We start from the raw sequence: 20,393 nt of genomic DNA on the forward strand, positions 1-20,393 counted from the left end.
ACTAGGAAGAAAACCATAAAAGATAACCAACAGAATGATAGAAATAATATGTATATTATTTTGTACTCAAACGTGCTTTTAATTCTAAAAGTAGTAATTGTGTCCCTCTTAATTCAAAGTTTAGTCTTGGCAACTTGGGATTAATAAAGAACTATTGTTCTTACTGCAATGTTTTAAAAATCTGGTACATGTACACTTTACAACTATTACCAAAACTTCCAAACAGTTAATGTGGTTCACTTAATGATTCATACATGCTGTTCCCTCTGCCTGGAACACTCTTCCCTTCAGATCTATACATTGCTGATTCTTTCTTATTCTTCAAATTCACCTCTTCAGAGAAGCCTTTCCTAACCATCCCACTTAAAGTGGCCCTTTTTCTCAGTCCCTCTATCAATATGCTATTATCTTATTTGTTTATTTCAAAGCCATGACTACAGTTTCAGTTACCTGACAATTATTTACTTTTATATCATTTGTTCGCCTCTTCCCAACAGAATGGGCCAGAACCTTACGTCTTATTTATTGCCACATCCCCATCTCTACTGAGCATCGATCAATAAATATCTGCGTAATAAATAGAAATTAAAAAAACAACAACAGGCATTTCACACAGACTTTTAAACTCCAAAAATATCAAGACTGCAGAGCTGTTATAAACTAGCTCTCTTTTCTTGCAAACCTACAAAGAAACTAAAGCTCAACAACTCCCCCAAAATCTTTTTAGAGTTACAAACTTGGGATGGAGCCAGGATGTCTTCATTTCCCTATCTTCCACTCCAGGGAGCTTTCCAAACCAAGCTGTTGTTTCTTCTAGTTTCACTTTATTAGTCCTACAGGATGTATAAACAGTGTTAAACACATGTGAAAACCAGTTGTTTGCTTTTCCCATAAACTGCCCCCTTTTTTTGCCAACTATAGTGGAGAAATCACACACTAAGGAGGGTGACCTTCATACCATGTGCAGAAGAAAGGAAATCCCATTACAATCCAATCCTGTTCCACAGCATGGCCTGTGAGCCTCTCCTCTGTTGTTAATATGGCCAGAGCAGCCGCCATATTCACTAATAAAGTGTGTCTTGAAACCCGGAAAAGTAAATGCCATATGCATTGATATATCACACATCCAAAAAATTAATTTAACAAATATGTAATTCAGTCGTTATGCCTATTTTCCTCAAAGAGATCAAATATAAACTCAAGTGACAAAAAAAAAAAAAAAGTCCTACAACGGAGAAGGGTCACATAAGCAAGTAGTACCATAACAGTCACAAGTCCCAAATCCACTGGAAACTTCTAGGGAAGGATGTGGTTTACTGATCTGGAATCAGACCTATTTGGCAAGCTCACAGGTAGCAGGTAACTAAGCCACCATGTCTAACATACAACATTTCTCCCTGAAGAAACAGGGGCTTCGTTAAACAACTTCTTTCCAACCTTCTGGAATATCTGAGTGTTTTGTGGAGGCTAGGTCAAGGCCGCCACACTCCACTGTCCAGAGTTCTGAGACTTGAAGTCATGGCTCACAATTCACCGCTCCAGGATCCAAGGGCGATTAACTCAAGTCACTGTCTAACCCTCCAGCGCAATGGTTGACTCATCTTCTCAGAGCCAGGACATTTTATTATTGAAAAGTTAGCTGTTTCTTCATTGTATTTGTCCATCTAGCCTATCATTTTTGAATGTACACTGAGAGCCCAGGACCCTCCCAGTTTGTTAACACAGGCCCTAGCACCCGTCTCTGCTTTCCAACTAACCTGACCTAGAATCTTGCTCCTGGACATGAGAATGCTGAAATAAAATTCATGCTTGTGTACCACATGTCTCACTGTGGTCAAATTTCTCAATCAAGGCCCAAAATTACTAGTAACACTGGCCAATATGTCTGTATGCATTCATGCCATAATGCTATTAATTTTGTGCTTTTACAAAAGAACATGAGATTAGTTTTAAATTAAGCAAGATGATAGTACTCAAGTAATAGAAATTCAGAAATGGACAAATTATTAATTCCATTAAGTTACAAAGTGTACAATATTTACCCAAGCACGACACAAATGTTATTATGAGTCAGTGGATAACATTACAATATTTTTAAAAACCTGTACCAAATGTGTACACAGAGCAATATTAAGAAATAGGTAAGTAGCTAAATACTTCATCTACACCCGAGAAATAGTACCCTGTTTCACTCCCAAAGACTTCTGATAAAAACTAAAGCAGATGCAGAAAACTGCAATCTTATATATCTCAAGTTTCTAAAGAAATTCATTTGGTTATACGTTCCAGATAGTCACGAAACTCAGTGTTCATCATGAACAATTGCATGGCTAGCCAGTCAGACAAATTTTTAAGTCATCAAAAAAAAACTACATGTTCAATGCTTTGTAGTAAAATCAGTATTATTCCTACTCTTAAACAAGAAGGTTTTTCATTATTATTAAATTGTCTTGTCCTTCATAAAATTAATAAAAACTTAGGTTCTGAGTAGTATTTAATAGCCTAATACTCTGAAATGTTTTCCACTTGCACATTGTTAGCCTATGGGTTTCAAGTGTACTGATTACTACAAAACCTCGTATTTCATTCAAGCTACTGCTAAGAGGAATTTAGACAGGAGTATATAATAAGTCATTTGTAATTTAGATAGACATTTAAAAATCCTATTTTAAAAATTAACGCAATGTTGAATTCTAAATTACTCTGTTAAAGCGGAATTCCTTTTAGTAGTTGCACTAATGTGCTATTCTGGAAAAGCTGACAATACCAGGCACACAGTATATGCTCTAAAAATGTTAGAAATGACCTTCACCTAGAATGGGCTCCCAATGAGTCTGAGCAAGGAGATAATAACATCACGATATTGTGCTGCATATATATAAAGTTAAGTCAAGCCATGTACGGCTAACATAGTGGCCAGCTTCTGCAAAGAGTTCATTCTGTTGTTTTAGGAAAGCATAACCTTCAGCTCCACCAAATGGTAGAAAAAGGTGAGCGAATAGACCTTTCAACACTTGCGTATAACATATCAATAAAGGGGTGTGTGTGTTTGGCATTTTCTCAGGTATGAAAAATAATTTGAATAATATAAGTCAGCATATCCACTTAAGCTACCAATTAACATAGAGGCAAAAAGGTCCAGAGAAAAACAAAACAACTTTGGGAAATGTGAAGCTGGCAGGCCGTTGTTGAAAAAACATGTATTGTAAAATATCTACCTTTTCCTATAATTTGCATCCTACAAATTGCTTAGCCAAACCACTGTCAAGATTATAGATCCTGCCTGAGAATTTTCTAGATCCCTACATGATTTCTTCTTTGAAAATAAACTCATCGACATAAATTAACTAGAAACTTCCTCTTTTTTGGTTTTCTGACATGGCAAAATTTCAATTAGACAATTAAATATCTTAATGATAACAGGAAAACACAAAATTATCCCCAAACTAGTATATGAAAGTATTCTTATAAAATTAGTATGAAAATTAATGTAACACATGTAAACAGGTATTTAATTTTACTAAACTGAATTATTTTGACAATAGTTCACAGTGACTTTTTAATTAATATGGAAGGTCAATAATGCGCATGTATCTTTATACATGACAATTTATATATAAAATAAACACACTCAAAAAATACCTATATACACAAAATAATGACAACAATATGTCACGTACATCAAATTTAGAAGGAATAAAAGGGACTATACAAAATTTTAAATACTAATTATGTGTTAGAATAGTTGCATGATGGGGATGTTTTTTGTCATTCTTTTGTAACATTACATAGTGCTTTTAAAATTAAAATATATTTATTTCGTTTTGGTTACACACATAAAACCGCTCCATAATTTAGAGAGATTAAAGAAAACTAAAATATAATTTCTCAATAAAACCACCATGTAGTTTGTAAATTCATATAAGTATGAAATCCACATACCTGAGCCAACCTCTTTTTCCTCTTCTTCAATGTTGTTTCTGATGCTATCATATTCTTCATCAATGGTCTGGTTACCACGCATCTGAGATAAAATTCTACGGGCCTTCTGAGTCTGTCCTTTCTGAATAAGCCATCGAGGGCTTTCAGGTAAAAAAAGAAAGCCAAAAAACTGTATAACTGCTGGAATTGCTGCAAGTCCCAACATGTACCTGCAATAAGAAATCCACAGATTATTGTAAACTTTGGTCTTATTAGCACCACATTAAGAATGACAGTATTACAATGATTTTCATTCAATTATGTGTATATGTGTGAGTCACCAAAAAAAAGGATATTTTTATGCTATAGTGAAATTGAAAAATGTGAAAAATCTGATTCTTCTCTACCTCACACAAATTACAATGAAAAAGAATGGGCAAAAGTCATAATTACATATATGCATTCTAAACAAAACACATCGTGCAAAACATCACAATAACCATCCCTATCCAGTACTAACATATGTAATTCTGTATTCTACAATATAATACAGAATTACAATATAAAATGGGATTAAGACAAAATTCTCTGATTTGTTTAAAAGATACACTTTTCATTTAAATAAATGCACTAATTGATTTCTTTAGTTATTTCCGTTCTGTGAATGCTTAGCTATGATTTCATTCTGCCATCAAGCATCATGTTCACCCTCATAAGTAGAAACCCAAGGCAGAAAAATGATAGTCAGAAGCAAATAATAATTATTAAAATGATAGAAATGCAAACAAAATGCTCGTTTTATTTGTCATCTTCTTTAAATGTCTATACTTAATGGCTGGCAAAATTCTACATAGTAAATAAGTATATCATTTTAAATCCACCAGAAAAACAACAAAAGTAGTAATATCAGTACATCAGTATCAAAGATCTCTCCAAATTATTCTGACCACTGTACTGATTTCCTAACATCTCTGAGACTCAATCTTTTTGAACTGAGGGGTTAGGCTAGATAAACTTCAATGCCTCTTTCAACTGAAAACTGTGAATCTAGACACCCGGATGTTTTCTGTTGATCCAAATTCCCCGGGTATGTTCCATGGTAGGTTCATGACGGTAGAGCTCCAGAAGGCCAACTCCAAATACTGAACAACCGTGCTCACTAGTACTCATAGTTCAGTGAGAAGTCACTTGACTCAATGTGCTTTTCAAAGCTATTCTGACTTCTAAGCTATGTTAAACCCAAAGTATAGGAGCCTCAAAAGCTACGGATATATACATCTTGTGAAAAGGTCCATTATTTTTCAAGTTAGTTTATTTTAATTCTGAAAACAGCAGAAAAAAATATGACTGTCACATGAGTGTTAAGAATAACTCCTAGTCCAAACAATAGCTAAAACTACATGTGAAAACAGAAAAATTAACTAAGAAAGTGAAGAAAGCATTTATGAGTAACTAACTAAATGAATCACTGGACCTACAGTATTAAAAGAAATCTGTTTTATACTTTAATCCATGGACTATGATAATTATACCAATACTGAATCACTTCTTCCTCTGCTCACCCACAAAACATAATGTTTTAACCTCAATTTATGTCACTTTACCTTGCATTACAATAAAATATTTACCTCTCCTACCTGACTGCATACTTAACTTTCTACGCAGCACATACTAAAGTATCTTGAACACAGTAGGCACATAGTAAATGTTTTATGAAATGATGCAAAGGCAGCTGTAATCTAAACTTTCTGTATTAATTAAAGAGCAATAATCATATAGCATAATCATATAGCAATATCTTACGCAGCAACTCTTCTGGACCATTTAGCTCTGCAAACTTACTTGCACAGTGATTTGTGACAATAAAACTATTTGTTATTCTAGATACAACTAGATCTTCTCTTCTGAAAATGACTCATCTAAAGACTTCCTAAGAATCTTCAGATGAGAGCCAGAGAGATAAACTCAGGCAAATGCGTATTTCTGGCCTCTTCCCCTTAAGATGTTAACTTATATAACCAAATCTATTACTTAAATGTATGTTTTATTGCTGTAAATGAATGAAATTTCTATTTGGTTTTATACTTTCTTAAAGACAGTTATACATAATTATATTGCCAATTATTTAAAAGAAAAGCAATAAAATGGTAAACACCAAATATACTGGATTCAGAAATAAATTTTACAAGTCCTAAAGATGAAAACCTTTACATTTTGTTTCTCTACCTCTCATAATCTTTCCTTTTGTTCTCCAAACACCCTTTGTGATGAATTAAGATTAAAGAGCTGCATAGAATACTTCAAAGAAGCACTTGAAATGGATACAGAAATTGAATCATTTTTAGGTCCAAAGAAGCTCACATAATACTTTGCACTTTACTACTCACTACTTCATCCTAGAACACAATATTTTTTGAAACTAAAAGGAAAAAGAAAATAGAAAAGACAAAAAGAAAAACGCAAACATACATATTAGCCTTTTTTCTTAAGCCAGCTATATAGAAAACCGATTACTTTAGCCCTCCAACATTTGAAAACAGAATGCCCTCCAGCATTTGAAATCCGTAAGTGTCAAGAATCTAGGTCTAAAATTTGTAAGTCAGTGCTCTAATACCAGGATGGGAAAAAGGAACTCGCACCTTGCTGCCAACCTTTAAGGATATTAAAGACTGGTTCCAGAGATTAGTCAAAATAAAACGTTTTATACACTGGCATTCCAATGTTTCTCTTCTAAAAGTAAAACAAAGGAACTTAGTTTAGTTTATTTTAATTACCTTTCATGATAAAAATATTTTGATACAAATAAATTTCCAAGGCTTTGTAGAGGCCAAATACACAAGATAGTAGGTAGCTGTGGTTTATGATGGAGAGAGCATAGGAACAGGTCTGGGTCACATTTCAAAAATCCTGGTCAAGTTACTTAACATTTCAATGCACAGGTGACCATCTATTTCATAGGACTGGTGGGATAATTAAGTGAAATCGTTCAGTTGCTACCTAAAATGGAGAAGACACTCAGCAAAAAAATATGTTTACCTCCCTGACTCCCTCTTCCCTTAACCAACTCAATGCAACCTGTCTATCACGGCTGTATCATCTACCCAAACTTACGGTAGGAAGAACTAACCAATTTCTTGAGGAAAAACCATTACTCTGATGATGTGCAGACTGCAGATAAATAAGGTTTCTTTGATGTTGTACTGATGAAAATTTTATCATGAGACTAAAAAGAGTAAGAACGCTCTAGCCTTAGGCAAGGCAGTGGTAGGAACTCGTTATCAGTCCTCTAAATCCAAGGAAATCAGGAACAAGATAAAAGACAATGTACTGATAGGACAAAGAGTATACTGATCACGCAGGGCAGTCAATCCCAAACAAGTAGTCCCCTGCTAATATGAGGATCTCATTATTGTAAGTTAAATCAAGGGTTCTAAACCCTTGCTTCACATTAGAGTCACCCAGGGGGATTTTAAAACACCAGTATCCAGGCTCTACCCAACCCAGGGATTTTAATTAATTGGTCTGGGCTCCAGTCCCAGGGGATTCTATTTTAGTACAAGCTCCCTGGGAGGTGATAATGTGCAGTGAGGGCTGAGAACCACTGATCTACGGTTTTAAGAACTCAGGGGGTGAAAGTGAACAGTAAGCACCGAAGGTCCACATCTTAGGCAAAAGCCATTATCTCCTGCAGGCAAGAGAGCACACCAAGCTGACAGAAAGGGAAAGCACGTTTATTGTAGCAAAAATGTCAGGCTTTCATGAGGAGTGAAAAAATCTTTAGAACGTTCTCAGCACCATGATCACCTCTCTAAACTCAAGTTCACAAATAAGCTCTTTTCTGGTCGAACTAGCAGTACCATCACCTGCCTATCAGAAAACTAAGGAGGGGCCCTCAAATCGAACACTTTTAAATGGTGCAGTTGGGCCACCACAAGAGAGGCAAGCCCAGCTATTGCACCTCAGGTTAAGCCCTCTTCCCAGTGTCAAGAACTGAAGCTCTGTGAATCAAAGACCCTGCATTCCTGGGTGCCTGCCCTCTGCCCCACAGTGGCTGAGCTGACCTGCTGCCGCTGCTGCCATCAGAGGGCCGGTTCCTCACACAAAACAAAACAAGCCCTTCACTGAACTGAACATTCGCCATCATTCTTGCTCTAAAGGAATCAGATTGCTCTCACTTATGAAACTAAAGACAAGCATCCTCTAATAGATGGTCATTAAAAACAGAATTTTGCAACTCATAACTTTTCCCTTTCTCTGAACTGATAACATGGCTATCTGATAACATGGACTATTGAAAACCACAATAAACATGTCACTGATTTTCCAGTAGTTCCACAAGGCTGATGCTTACATTCCAAGTACATGAAAATCTACTTGAATGTACAAACTCACCTCGAACATACAATCATTTAACAACGATAACAACAACAGTAATAGCTAGCACACAGCTCTAGTTACTATGCACCAGGCACTGTTCAAAGGGCTTAAGATACCTTAACTCATATAGCTTCACAACCCTACAAGGTAGGTACCATCATTATCCCCATTTTAAAGGCAAATGAGCTACAAAGAATAGAACTGTATCAAAATCCAGGCAGTGTGGTTCCTATAATAAGTTTCTATTGTAAGTCAAGCTATAATAAATGTTTAACAATTAGTTAACTTAATTCTGCAGAATTCATAAGAGGGGACATTAATTTGCCTTGGTCTCATCTTTAAAGACTTCTGAGAATCCCTTTAGAAGTTTTATTGTTCACTCACCTCTGATAATGCAGTAAAGCACTGCAGAATTACTGGGCAAAGAGGTTATGGGGAAACAGTCACCCCTAATCATACCAGGCCCAGCACCTGACACAGAAACACTCACTGGCTGGGGAACTGTGGCCTGGATTTAACTAATACAGACCCACCAGTGGCAAAGGGAGTGTCTTATTATTCTCTTGACGCTAGTGTGTTACTATGAAAACAGCTGAATATTAGTTAAAAGAAAATATCTCTCATTTGTAAAGGTAAACATGTACTGTTGGCTTTGGACACTGTGCCAAACTGAGTTTTATTTTATTTTTCTTTAACATACACAGTAAATGTTTCATGTAGGAAAAAATATAGGTAACAACAAAGTAGATAGTTTAAAAGATGACTTGCAGCAAAAAAAATTTGACTTGGGGATTTTTTTTCCACAATGAGAATCAATTTTTAAACTATTTTATATAACAAACATTATATATCTAGAGTTATTTTTCTCTACACTTTGTCTTTTAATCTCTGCCTCCCACAGGCCTACCCAAGCCTTTCTCCTTCCAAGAGGAATTGTGCAGAAGGAATTAAACCCTGCATCCATGTTCTGTTTATTTCTCTTCACCCTCTGTTCTTTTTCTTACTTAAATCCCCAAATGATATGAAGTTTGACAATGCGTTACCATAGAAGAGCTCTATGATTTATGGTTTTAATTGTAAGTCAAGCTATAACAGAAAAACTATTATAGCTAAGGGAACTGTATTACATTATATTATATTTAAAACAAATTTTATGCAATTGATGCAATAGTTCTTGAGGCGCTGAATTCTACTAAAGGAAAAAACATTTTACTCTGAGAAGCAGAGAAAAGGTTTTTTTAGACAGTGCAGTCATTTAGCCAATTATCCTCTGAATATACCATGAAGTATAGTTCAATAATCACTCTTACTTGTCTCCCAACCTCATGCTATCATAAGTATACATCCTCAAACCAAATCTCCACCTTATATTTTTCTAGTCACAGAGAATCTTGATATTTGTCGAAACACTAAAATTAACTCAGTGACAACCTCTGAAAGTGTTCTGAGTATAATGAGGGTTATCAGCAATGTTCTCTAATATCCAACAGTGTCTTATAACAAAGTGAAAAAAATCAAGTGACAAAACTGTAGTTGTAATTCCACTAGTTTTATTTCCATCCTCTGTCTTCCAGCTTGCATTCTGTTTATATCTGTCACTGATTTACAAATCATGTCCATGTTTGCTCATTCTGAATACCTCAAATAAGTTAGAGGAATATAATAAATATTAAGATGCTATGCGTTATTCTTTAAAACTCTGCAGTTTCAAACTGGCATCCTTTCACATATAACTATAAAATAAACTCTAAATATTTTTTTCCCAGAAACAGTTCATTGAAAATAAAAAGGGGGTGCAGTTAGAATCAGTAGTAACTGCTTTGAAAATGTTACCTAATGAAAATTTACTATATTTTCTTGGAAAGCAAAGGCTAAATTTCTTATAATCTTTCTGGGCTGTTCACCCAGTAAATATCTGAATGTATGTTAAGTGCCAAACTCGAAGCCAATAACTGAACATTATGAATAAACCAGAGATAGTGTAGTGCTGTTTCAACCCCAAAAAAACCCCCCAAAGCTGACCCTTTCCCATTATATTTACCATCATAGGATAGTAAAACATTTTCCCCTTAAAAAGGTATAATCCAGTGTCTTCAAACCACATCCAAGAGCTACCTGACTTCTAGATTTTGAGTTTTTTCATATGCTTCTCTCAAGTAATAATCATATCAGCGATGCTTTTACTAAAACATCTCTGTTCTTGGATTTGCAAAAGAAATGGTCATCATCATAGCATATCAATGACAAGATAATTAATTACATAATAGTCATCAAACATAAATTATGATTTATGTAATATAAATCACATATTACTTACTATATGTTTTCTTAATGCAAAAGCTTTAGATGCAAAAAAAGAACACTGAATTTAGCCACCTGCTATCGTTACAACTCATTTGATGACATACTTTTCAATTTCAGCTCATGACTCACAATTCCATTTTAACAGATAAGAAATTAAAATAATAAAACATGCCAAACTGAGTCCCCAGGCTGGAAAATTAATTTTTCTCTGCCATTGAGGACCATGTAGAATATCAACACTGAAGACTGATAAACCTGAGAACGTGGTGGCAGATAGAGTAACATGAGACTATGGGTGAAGGTACATAAGGAGGAAAAAAAAAAGTCAATGCATCACAGTTGAAACATTTTAAGTAAAAAACAGGTGATATATGATCAGCAAATGAGTGATTTTTGTGTTACCCACTGAATATTTCTGTGTAAACTGTAAAAAAAAAAAAAATCTCTGCCAAATATGTAAAAATAAGAAAATATTAACTGTGTAGCTAGGGGAAAACACCTCAAAATAATCTGGTATATAAGGTAGGTGGTATGACCAAGGTTATTTAGAGTACTGTAATTATAGTAGAAGAAGCAAGGTATAGTTGCTTTGACAGAATAAGATGATATTATTTAAACAAATGAATTATTTTGCACAGATATTAGGCAGTTAGTTTTAAACTGCATGGCAAAATATACTTGACTTGCACAAAATTCACAGTACTACTGGGCAGTGGTGAAAATAATGCACACACAACCATACCTACACCATATACTTTTTTTCAAACTGAGAATCTTCCATATGCAAAGCTAGGAATTATGGAGATAGAGTAATGATTAGCAGACATCCCTTGCTTCAAGAAGCTTATGCTCTAATAATCAGCAAACCAAATAGGATTATTTAATTGCTAAGACTAAGATTTAAGCATAGTTTAAGAGAAGGGAGAAAAGTTATTTCAACAGAGGCTATTAGAAATACTACCATGGCAGAAACAACATTTAAATTTTTTGTTGGTCAACGCAGAAAAGCAATATAATACAGGGAAACAATGGAGGGTCAGATTAATGGATGTTTTTCCTTAGGCAAAATTTGCATACAATAAAATAAAGACATCCAAGGTGTATGATTCTATGAGTTTTGAGAAATATATACACCCTTGTAACTACCATCCCAATCCAGAAACAGAACATATCCATGATTTAAGAATGTTTCCTTACACCCACCACTTTCCAGTTAACCTTCAATATCATAGACAGAATTTCTGTCCCTACAGTTTATGTTGTACACAGCACTATGTTGTACATCTGAAACTAACACAATATTGTATGTTAAGTATAATTGAAAAATACATTTAAAACAATAAACTATTAATCTTTTCAAAGAACATTGTTTAGTTTTTTTATTGTTTGCCTGCTTTCTCTTACATTGACTTCTATTTATTAAATTCTTTCTATTTACTTTGTTTTTAACATACTTGTATTTTTCTAGCTTTTTAACATGAAACTTAGATATTTTTTCCTATTCTCTCATATGATCACTTTAGTATATGTTTTCCTCTAAGTACTGCTAAAGTTGCATTCCACAAATTTTCATATATTGTATTTTCTTTTTGTTCAAAACTATTTTCTGATTTACCTATTGATTTCCCCTTTGCCCCGTGAGTTATTTAGAACATGTTTCAATTTCCAAGACTTAAAGCTTTTCTGGCTATCTTATTGTCATTAATAGCTAATTTAATTATGCTGTGGTCAGAGGATATCCTTTATTAAGATTTCATTTTTTAAATTTATTATTTATTTTATGACCCAAGATATGGTCAATTTTAAAGAATGTCTGATTTGAACTTTAAAAAGAATGTATATATTGTACCTGTTGGATGGAGCACTCCACAAATATCAATTATGACAAGGCAGTTAATAGTGCTGCCCAGTTTTTCTGCAACCTTACTTTTTTTGTCTAGTAGTCTTATCAGTTGCTAAGAAAAAGAGATAAAAATTCTTCAATATGAGCCTGTATTTGTCTAATTCTTCTTTTAGTTCTATTAAATTTTTATTGTGGTAAAATACAAATAAAATTAATCATTTTAATCATTTTAAGTGTATAAATCTGTAGCATTAAGATTCACATTGCTGTTCAACTACCATCTGCTAATTTTTGCTTATGCATTATGAAGCTCTCTTATTAGGTAAATTCCAGACTTTTTATTATTATTTCTGGTGAATTTGCTCTTTTATCATTATGAAATGTCCCTCTTTATCTCTAGTATACCACTTGTCTTGAAGTCTACTTTGTCATTATTAATACAGACACACCAGCTTTCTTATACTTATACTTATATATGTATATCTTTTTCCATTCTTTTACTTTTAGCTTATCTGTGGCATTATACTTAAAGTATCGCTTTTAGACACCATAGATTTGTGTCATGCTTTTTGTGAACAGTAATTTTTTACATTTAATGTAAATGTTGATATAATTGGGTTTTAAGTCTACCATTCTGCTATTTGCTTTCTGTTTGTCCCATCTGCTCTTTATTCCTGTGTTCTTCCCTTCTTACCTTTGTTCAGCTTATCCAAATATTTTAAGTATTTCATTTTAACTCTATTGACTTTTTAGCTCTATCCTTTTGTAATATATTCTAGTGGTTGTTCTAGAGATAAAAACATGCATGTGTACTACCTAAATATTGTTAATTCTTCACAAACGTATAATTTCCATTTACTGCTACCAACTTCTTCACAATTGTGCTCATCTATTTTACAGCTTCATACATTATAAGTCCGACAACACATTTAAATGTAAACAGACATATGTCTTTTGAAAAAATTGAGAGAAGAAAAAACTAACGCCCTTCATATTTAGCCTCCTATTTATGATAGCTGGTGCTCTTCTTCCTAACTATAGATGAGCTTTCATCTAGTGTCATTTCCCTTTAGTCTGAAGAATTTGCCATTTCTTATAACACAGGTGGTTGGGTGGTGAAAAATTCTCTTAATTTTAGTTTACTGAAAATGTTTTTATTTTTCCTCTATTTTTGAAGAATATTTTCCTACTGGGTTGACATTTTTCTTTCTCCTGACCTCCATTGTTTCTAATGTAAAGTCACCCATTACTTGCACTGCTGTTCTTCAGGGATGTGTCTTTTTCTCTTGGATCATAATTTTCTCCATATCTTTCTTTTTCAGCTATTTGATTATGATATGCCTGGGTATGCTCATCTTTGTATTTATAGTATTTGGGACTCATTGTGCTTCTTGAATTAGTAATTAACATTTTCACCAAGTTTGGGAAATTTTCAGCCATTATTTCTTTACATATTCTTTGATCCATTCTCTCTCCTTCTTGAACTTCCATTACATGTATATTAGACTACTCGGTATTAATTAGATGTATGTAAGACTACTCAATGTTGTACTCTAGGTCACTAAGTTTCTCTTTATTTCTTTTCCACATTATTCTCTGTTTCAGATTAGGTGATAGATATAGATCAGTCTCCAAGTTTCCAGATCCTATATTCTGTCATCTTCAATTTGCTATTAAACCCATTCAGTTATTTTTTTTTTCAATTTTAGTTTCTAATTTCAGATATTGTCCTTTCAGTATTAGAATTTCTATTTGGTTATTTTTTCTTTTATAGTTTGCATTTCTCTAAGATTCCCCATCTGGTTACTCTATATGACTATCATTTCCATTACGTCCTTGAACACATTTATAATAGCAATTTTCAAGTCCACATATGCTAATTCCAACATCTGCATCATCTTGAAGTCTTTCTATATTGACCAATTTTCCCCTTAATTTTAGGTCATCTGTTCTAATATTTTTTGCATGTTCTGTGTATTATAAATAAAAAAATGTAGAGTCTAGATTTTTTTCTCATCTTCTAAAGAATGTTGACATTGGTCTATCAGGCACCTTAAATTTGTAATGGCTCGGTTAGTGTGACTTTCAGTTTTGGCTTGGTCTTAGGGAAAATCCTTAGTTATACGTACAACCAAATCTTCAGTCCTAAGGCATGGTCCTCCTAGGGTTTTACTGGAAAGCTCAAGTTGTTGGCCTCTCTAACTTGGAAGGTTTCAAAGTCCAAATACGTCTCTCCTCCTATGGGTAAAAAATAATATCCCTCTCAACTTTTACCATCTTCTAACTCTAACTTTCTGCAGGCTCCATGGAATCTCTTCTGTATATTCATAGTTCAGGAGTCAGAAAAACATTTGTGGTGAATTAATATTCAAATTTGAAGGTTTCCTCCTCTATGCATCATTCATTTTCTGGATTTTCCCCGTTAAATTCCAGTTGCTCTGGCCACCACAAACTTAAGCCACTGACACCATAAGCCAATAAAACTGTAGTTTTCTGCTTAAGTCCTAGCTGCCCAGCATCGTGAATTGAGGGTTGCCGTCAGGGAAAAAACATAAATGTAGATCTCACCACGAACCATTCAATTCAAGGATCAAATCCCCTTCAGTTCCAATTTACTCCTGGAGTTGGATCTCTCCAATGTCTTAAATAGTTTCTTATATTCTGTTCATGGTTATAATGGTTATTTTCTGGGAATGTTAGTTTTATAAGAAACCACTCTCATCAGCAAACCATATGTTTTACCTAGTAATCCAGAGAATTGAAATGTGAGAGCAATTTTTATTGCCAGCTTTGGATGCAAGATATAGAGTCAATCTACACTCTCTGAAGATAACAGCAAACAATACCTAGTAGCATTTAAGAGTTTGTATGTATGTTCACAGCCATTAACTCATTTGATACTAACAATAACACTGTACGATTGCTTAAGCATTAGCTACATAAGGATATTAGAGCTTAAATTAATTAATGTGCTGTTAAAGCAAGTCTGGAACCTATTCCTCCCATTATACTATGATACTTTCATTATAAACATTCCCAGGTGTCAATTCTGTCAATAACAAAATTACAAATATCTTCAGCATTAAGGTATTTACGTGTAATAAGGTTGTTAATCAAATCAGTCTTTCTTAAAACAGCCACTGTATAGTTATATTTTTAAAACAGACTGCTTCATAGTCTATATTTTATACAGATCCAAACACCACTGATCTATTAGCACTAAATTATAAGAACATTTTCCTCAGCATAAATTTGTTCAGGAACACCACCCTCTTTCAAATATCATTCTGAAAAGCATCTTGTTGACATTTTTTTAACTGTAAAATATTATGGGGGAGGGAGATTCATTAATTTTTTTCATTCCAAAGTAATATTATTTTTAAAAATTATTTTCTGAGTCTTTCAATTAAAAAACTCAAACTCAATGCATTGTTAAAGAGAGTGCAGTGGATTTAAAGTTCTATTCACATCCATTGAAGACTACCCTTTCCATGTCACACTCAAACTCCCAGATATTAATCATAGCCCTCAACTTACAGTTGCTCTAAACTTCTCACTAGTGCCCAAGCCCAACTGGCTCTTACATACTACAGGGCTTTTAAAAATTATATTTCACCAGAATATCCCTCTCCCTCACTGTGTCTGGATCCCTTCATAAAGACTCAGCTCAAAAACATTTCCATTGTGAAGCTAAGTTATGCAATCCCACTGGGAGCTCCCATAACACTATCATTTAATTAACATGCTTATGAAAAGTTTCTTCTCTTCATTAGATTGTGAGGTGCCTGATGACAGGGACATTTCTTATTTTTCTATCTCTAGTACGAAGCAAAATAGCAGTATACCGTAGATGCCAAATTTTTTTTTTGAATGATGGAATGATTTCCATACTAATGTCTCCAATAGAATCACCTCACTACCTCACACCTATATTCTGGCAGCAGCCTCATATACAGGTTCCCTGAAACCATTCAAGTACCAAGAGTTGTAATAAATTCTGGGCATCAATGTCATATTAATTTTTGACTCAGAGTATAGCATGCCCTACTCAAAAAATAACAGCTTCCCCTTGCCTGTACATAAAAGTTCAAAACTTGTAGCTTAGCATTCACAGACTTCTAGAATCTGGCTCCAACCTATTGTGTACATCACCACTTCAGTTTCAAGCCTCCTGATCCTGCCTTCACCTTGCCTACACCCACTAATTCTACCTCTATCTACATGAATCCCAGTGATTTTTCAAAGGTCAGCACAAGTCTTACCATGTCGATAAATTAGCCTGAAGATACTCCAGAAAAATCTCTCATACAGATGTTGCTAGCACTAACAATTTGTGCTTATCATGAAACACATATTATCTCAAATTTTACTTCTTTCCCAAAACAAAACAAAACAAAAAACATAAAAAAGTATGTAAATGATGAAAATATCTAGCACACTCAGACACTTAACAAATGGTTGTGCTTCAGCTCGTGAGGTAGACTAAACTAACTCTAGTTTTAAAACATTAAATCTGAGGGAAAAAATGAGTAAAATTCAACATGAAAAGGAATAATTTAGCCCCTTTAAAGAAATAAACCATCATGTAATTTATATTCTTATTAATATAAATTACATGATAGTTTATGTAATTATAAATAGAGGAGTAATTTATTTGAAATCAGCGCTGTCCAAGAGAGAAGGACAAAGAGTGTTCTGGGGCCCAGAGACGTATATTATTTTGAGAGACAGAAATTTTCATTGACTCAGAAACTAATTTTCTTTCTCTGATTTCAAAGAAATAAGAAACAGTTATGATTAATAATTTAGTTTTTCAGCTATCTATGAAGTATATGTATTCTTCAGCATAAATTAGTGAATTGGTCTTTGGTTTGTAATGTCTGTTTACTTTAAGAGTCTGTTCCCTAGAGCCCATTTAATTCAGCTCAATTCCGTAAACATTTATTGAGTATTTACTAAGTTTCAGGCCCTTTCCTAGATCTAAAAATGAGTGCATGGTCAATGACATGCAGGAGCTCCAAAGCAAATCAGAGAAGATAGGCAAATAAGTAACTGGTTTAAAATAATATGGTGAGTATAAAATTGAAGCTATGTACAAAGTCTTATGAGAGAACAAAGGAACAAAGACAGCTTCACATGATATACAAGCAGAGATTTAAAGAAAGAACAGCAGTTGGACCAGTAAACCAGGACAGGGTAGGAAGACATTATAGGTAAAGTAAGCAGAAGAAAAAAACCCCAGAAACATGAAAAAGCAAGCTATGATTGGTATATAGAGTATATAGGCATAAAGGAGGAGGGAAGGAGGCAGGCAACAATGAGTTACAAAAATTTAGTAAAGCAGGATTCGATAATGAGATACATGATATGGGATACAAGCCATGATAAAGAGCTTAACTTTTTTTTTTTCCTTTAGATAATGGGGAGGCTTTGAAGCATTTTAGCAGTGGCACACCCAGATATGTGTTTTAGATCACTGTGGTGACAGTTAGATTCATTTAATCATATATATATTGAGGGCCTGCTATGCTCCAGGCTTTAACACAGCAGTTAAAAAAAAGCTTTGTTTGCTTGAGTGTAGTGAGTAAATCTCACTATGTTCAATAAGCAACATTGAAAAATATTAGCACAGAAAAGCACAACCAGTAATAAAACTTTATGTCATTAATACTAACTGTTAAACTACCTCTGCCATCTTTATATCTGAAATATGCAAAATAGGCAAATCTATGGAGGCAAAAAGTAGATTAACCATTGCATAGACCTGGGAGGAGCTGGGAGGTTGGCGGGGTGATAGCTAAAGTATGCAAAGTTTCTTTTCTGGGTATCGAAAATATTCTAAATGTGATAGTGGTAATGGCTGCCCAGCTCTGCGAATATACTAAAAGGTATTGAATTGTACACTTGAAATGGTGAATTGAATGCTATGTGAATGATATCTCAATAAAGTTGTTTTAAAAAAAATCTAATTTTTAATGCTATCTTCAAAATCTTTATTCCCCTTTCCTCATGAAACCAGATGACATCCTTCCTAGCACAGAATGTATTATAACATTAGAGTGCAAGTGTTATAAAAATACCGACTTTTTTCAATCTTCTACTGGCAATTCTTTTGTCTGGAAAAACTAATCTTCCAGTTCAGCAGAAAACAATTTATTTCTATGACATCCAAACAATAAGAGAACAGAAACTTGACCCATCTGGCACAAAAGGTGAGTTAGTCTTTCAACAACATCAAAATCTAAGTACTTTTTCTGTCTGATTAATCAGTTTCATCTTCTGTATGTCTTAATCTGATCACTACTGTAAAAATTACCTATAATTACTTTTTACATATAATTGCTGACAATTCTAAAGTTAATGCTAAGGTACCATTTCAGTCTCTTATAACCACGCTCCTATTAACCCAGGAGTCAGATGAGGTAAATTTACTGCTAAATAAGTAAGTAAATAAGTAAATAAATAAGGATGTTAAATAATGAAAGAAGAAATAATACACAGAAAATTCACCGGTAAAAAAGTAAAACATGTTTGCATGTATACATAAGTAAATGTGTATTCTTACAAACAATGAATAGGTTAAAGCGGTCTGGTATGTTAATGCACTGGTCTGAATGCCAGCCCAAATTAGTTTTGCGACCTCTATTTTATTATCTCACCCCTGAGTTCTCCAGAATTGTGGGAAAAATTCACACAGGTATACTCTTTGGCTTTACTGCACATATATGGCTCCAACTTCAGCTGGGATGCCATGGTTATTTGAAAAATTGTTTTTGTCTATAAGGCTTTTCCTTTCTATACTTTCTAAAGGAGCTAGAAGCATTTAACTTTTTTTTTCCCCCAGGTCTCTGCTGTATCAACTCCAAGTCCCATCGTTACTGATAAAGAAAACAGGACATAGGATGTTTTCCTTGAACCTATATTATAACTTACCTATAGTAGCTCCCATCATTTATTCATTCATCAGAACAGTAAATAATAATGTTATTCATCATTTATTGAGCATTTGCCATGTTCCCAGCACTGAGCCGAGTATTTTACATATAATAATTAATTCAGATCCAACGACAATCTCACAAGATAACAATTTTTGGTCCCAGTTTTTACAACAACAACGTGAAGCTCCCGGAAGCTAAGTAACTTATTCAAGGTGCGTAGCCAATGAGTGGTAAAAAATAAATGTGAATCCAGGTCTGTCTATAACGATGTCACCCTGCCTCTGAAAAGTGGTTTAACGCCTGTCCCAAGACCTCCACTTCTACACAGGGACAACACATTAATAAATTGTTTTTACTACTGAATGAACTTTTTCTCTTTCCTAACCAGTACTGAGAAAAGATATCTAAATTGCTATACTTAAGTCAAACACATGGCTTATGCACTTTACATTACCATTTAAAAACAGATTTTTAATAAAAGTATATACATATTTCTGTATTAGTTATATTAATAAGTTTTTATAGAAAATGTAAATATATGATTTAGATCTTCTTAAAGACATGGGGTTGAAAGACTGACTTCCACTGAGCTTCCAAAAAAGACTCAAAATATCATGTTATGCTCATAAGCGTTATCACTTCCTTCTTTCTGTTCATTTACAGCCTGGGGGAAAAAAGATGAAATTTCCTTCTTCTTCATTTTTCCAGGAATTTCTCACTGTGGCAGAGATTCATTCCTTCAAAGGTAAACACAGTTTACCAACACTGGCAGACTAAGCTACCAGTAATGCTTCTTAAGAACTGTGTCCTCTCTTTAATGGTCCTGACAAATGAAGGTCCTAAGTGGCTTCAATGAGTTTTCTCACATGACTTTTAATAAAACTTCGGCCTAGGTCTTTAATGCTCATCTTAAGCCATATGATTTATTGGGTGCTTACACAGAAATTTAATCCCCTACATCCAGGTTGCACTGAACCCTTTTTCTTAAGCTATTAAGATTTGATGGCAAT

At 34.0% G+C, this 20,393-nt stretch overlaps 1 protein-coding gene across 1 annotated transcript in view; it reads right to left on the reverse strand.

Moving 5' to 3' along the window:
- SLC2A13 (solute carrier family 2 member 13) overlaps nt 1-20,393 on the reverse strand; it is a 311,261-nt gene that overhangs the window by 236,079 nt on the left and 54,789 nt on the right. Inside the window, exon 3 of the mRNA XM_081061327.1 lies at nt 3,943-4,151. Coding sequence (XP_080917453.1) covers nt 3,943-4,151 — 209 coding nt within the window. The remainder of the gene's footprint in view (nt 1-3,942; nt 4,152-20,393) is intronic.

Source organism: Rhinolophus hipposideros (assembly GCF_964194185.1).
Source record: "Rhinolophus hipposideros genome assembly, chromosome: 9".
In the NCBI taxonomy this organism is placed as follows: domain Eukaryota; kingdom Metazoa; phylum Chordata; class Mammalia; order Chiroptera; family Rhinolophidae; genus Rhinolophus; species Rhinolophus hipposideros.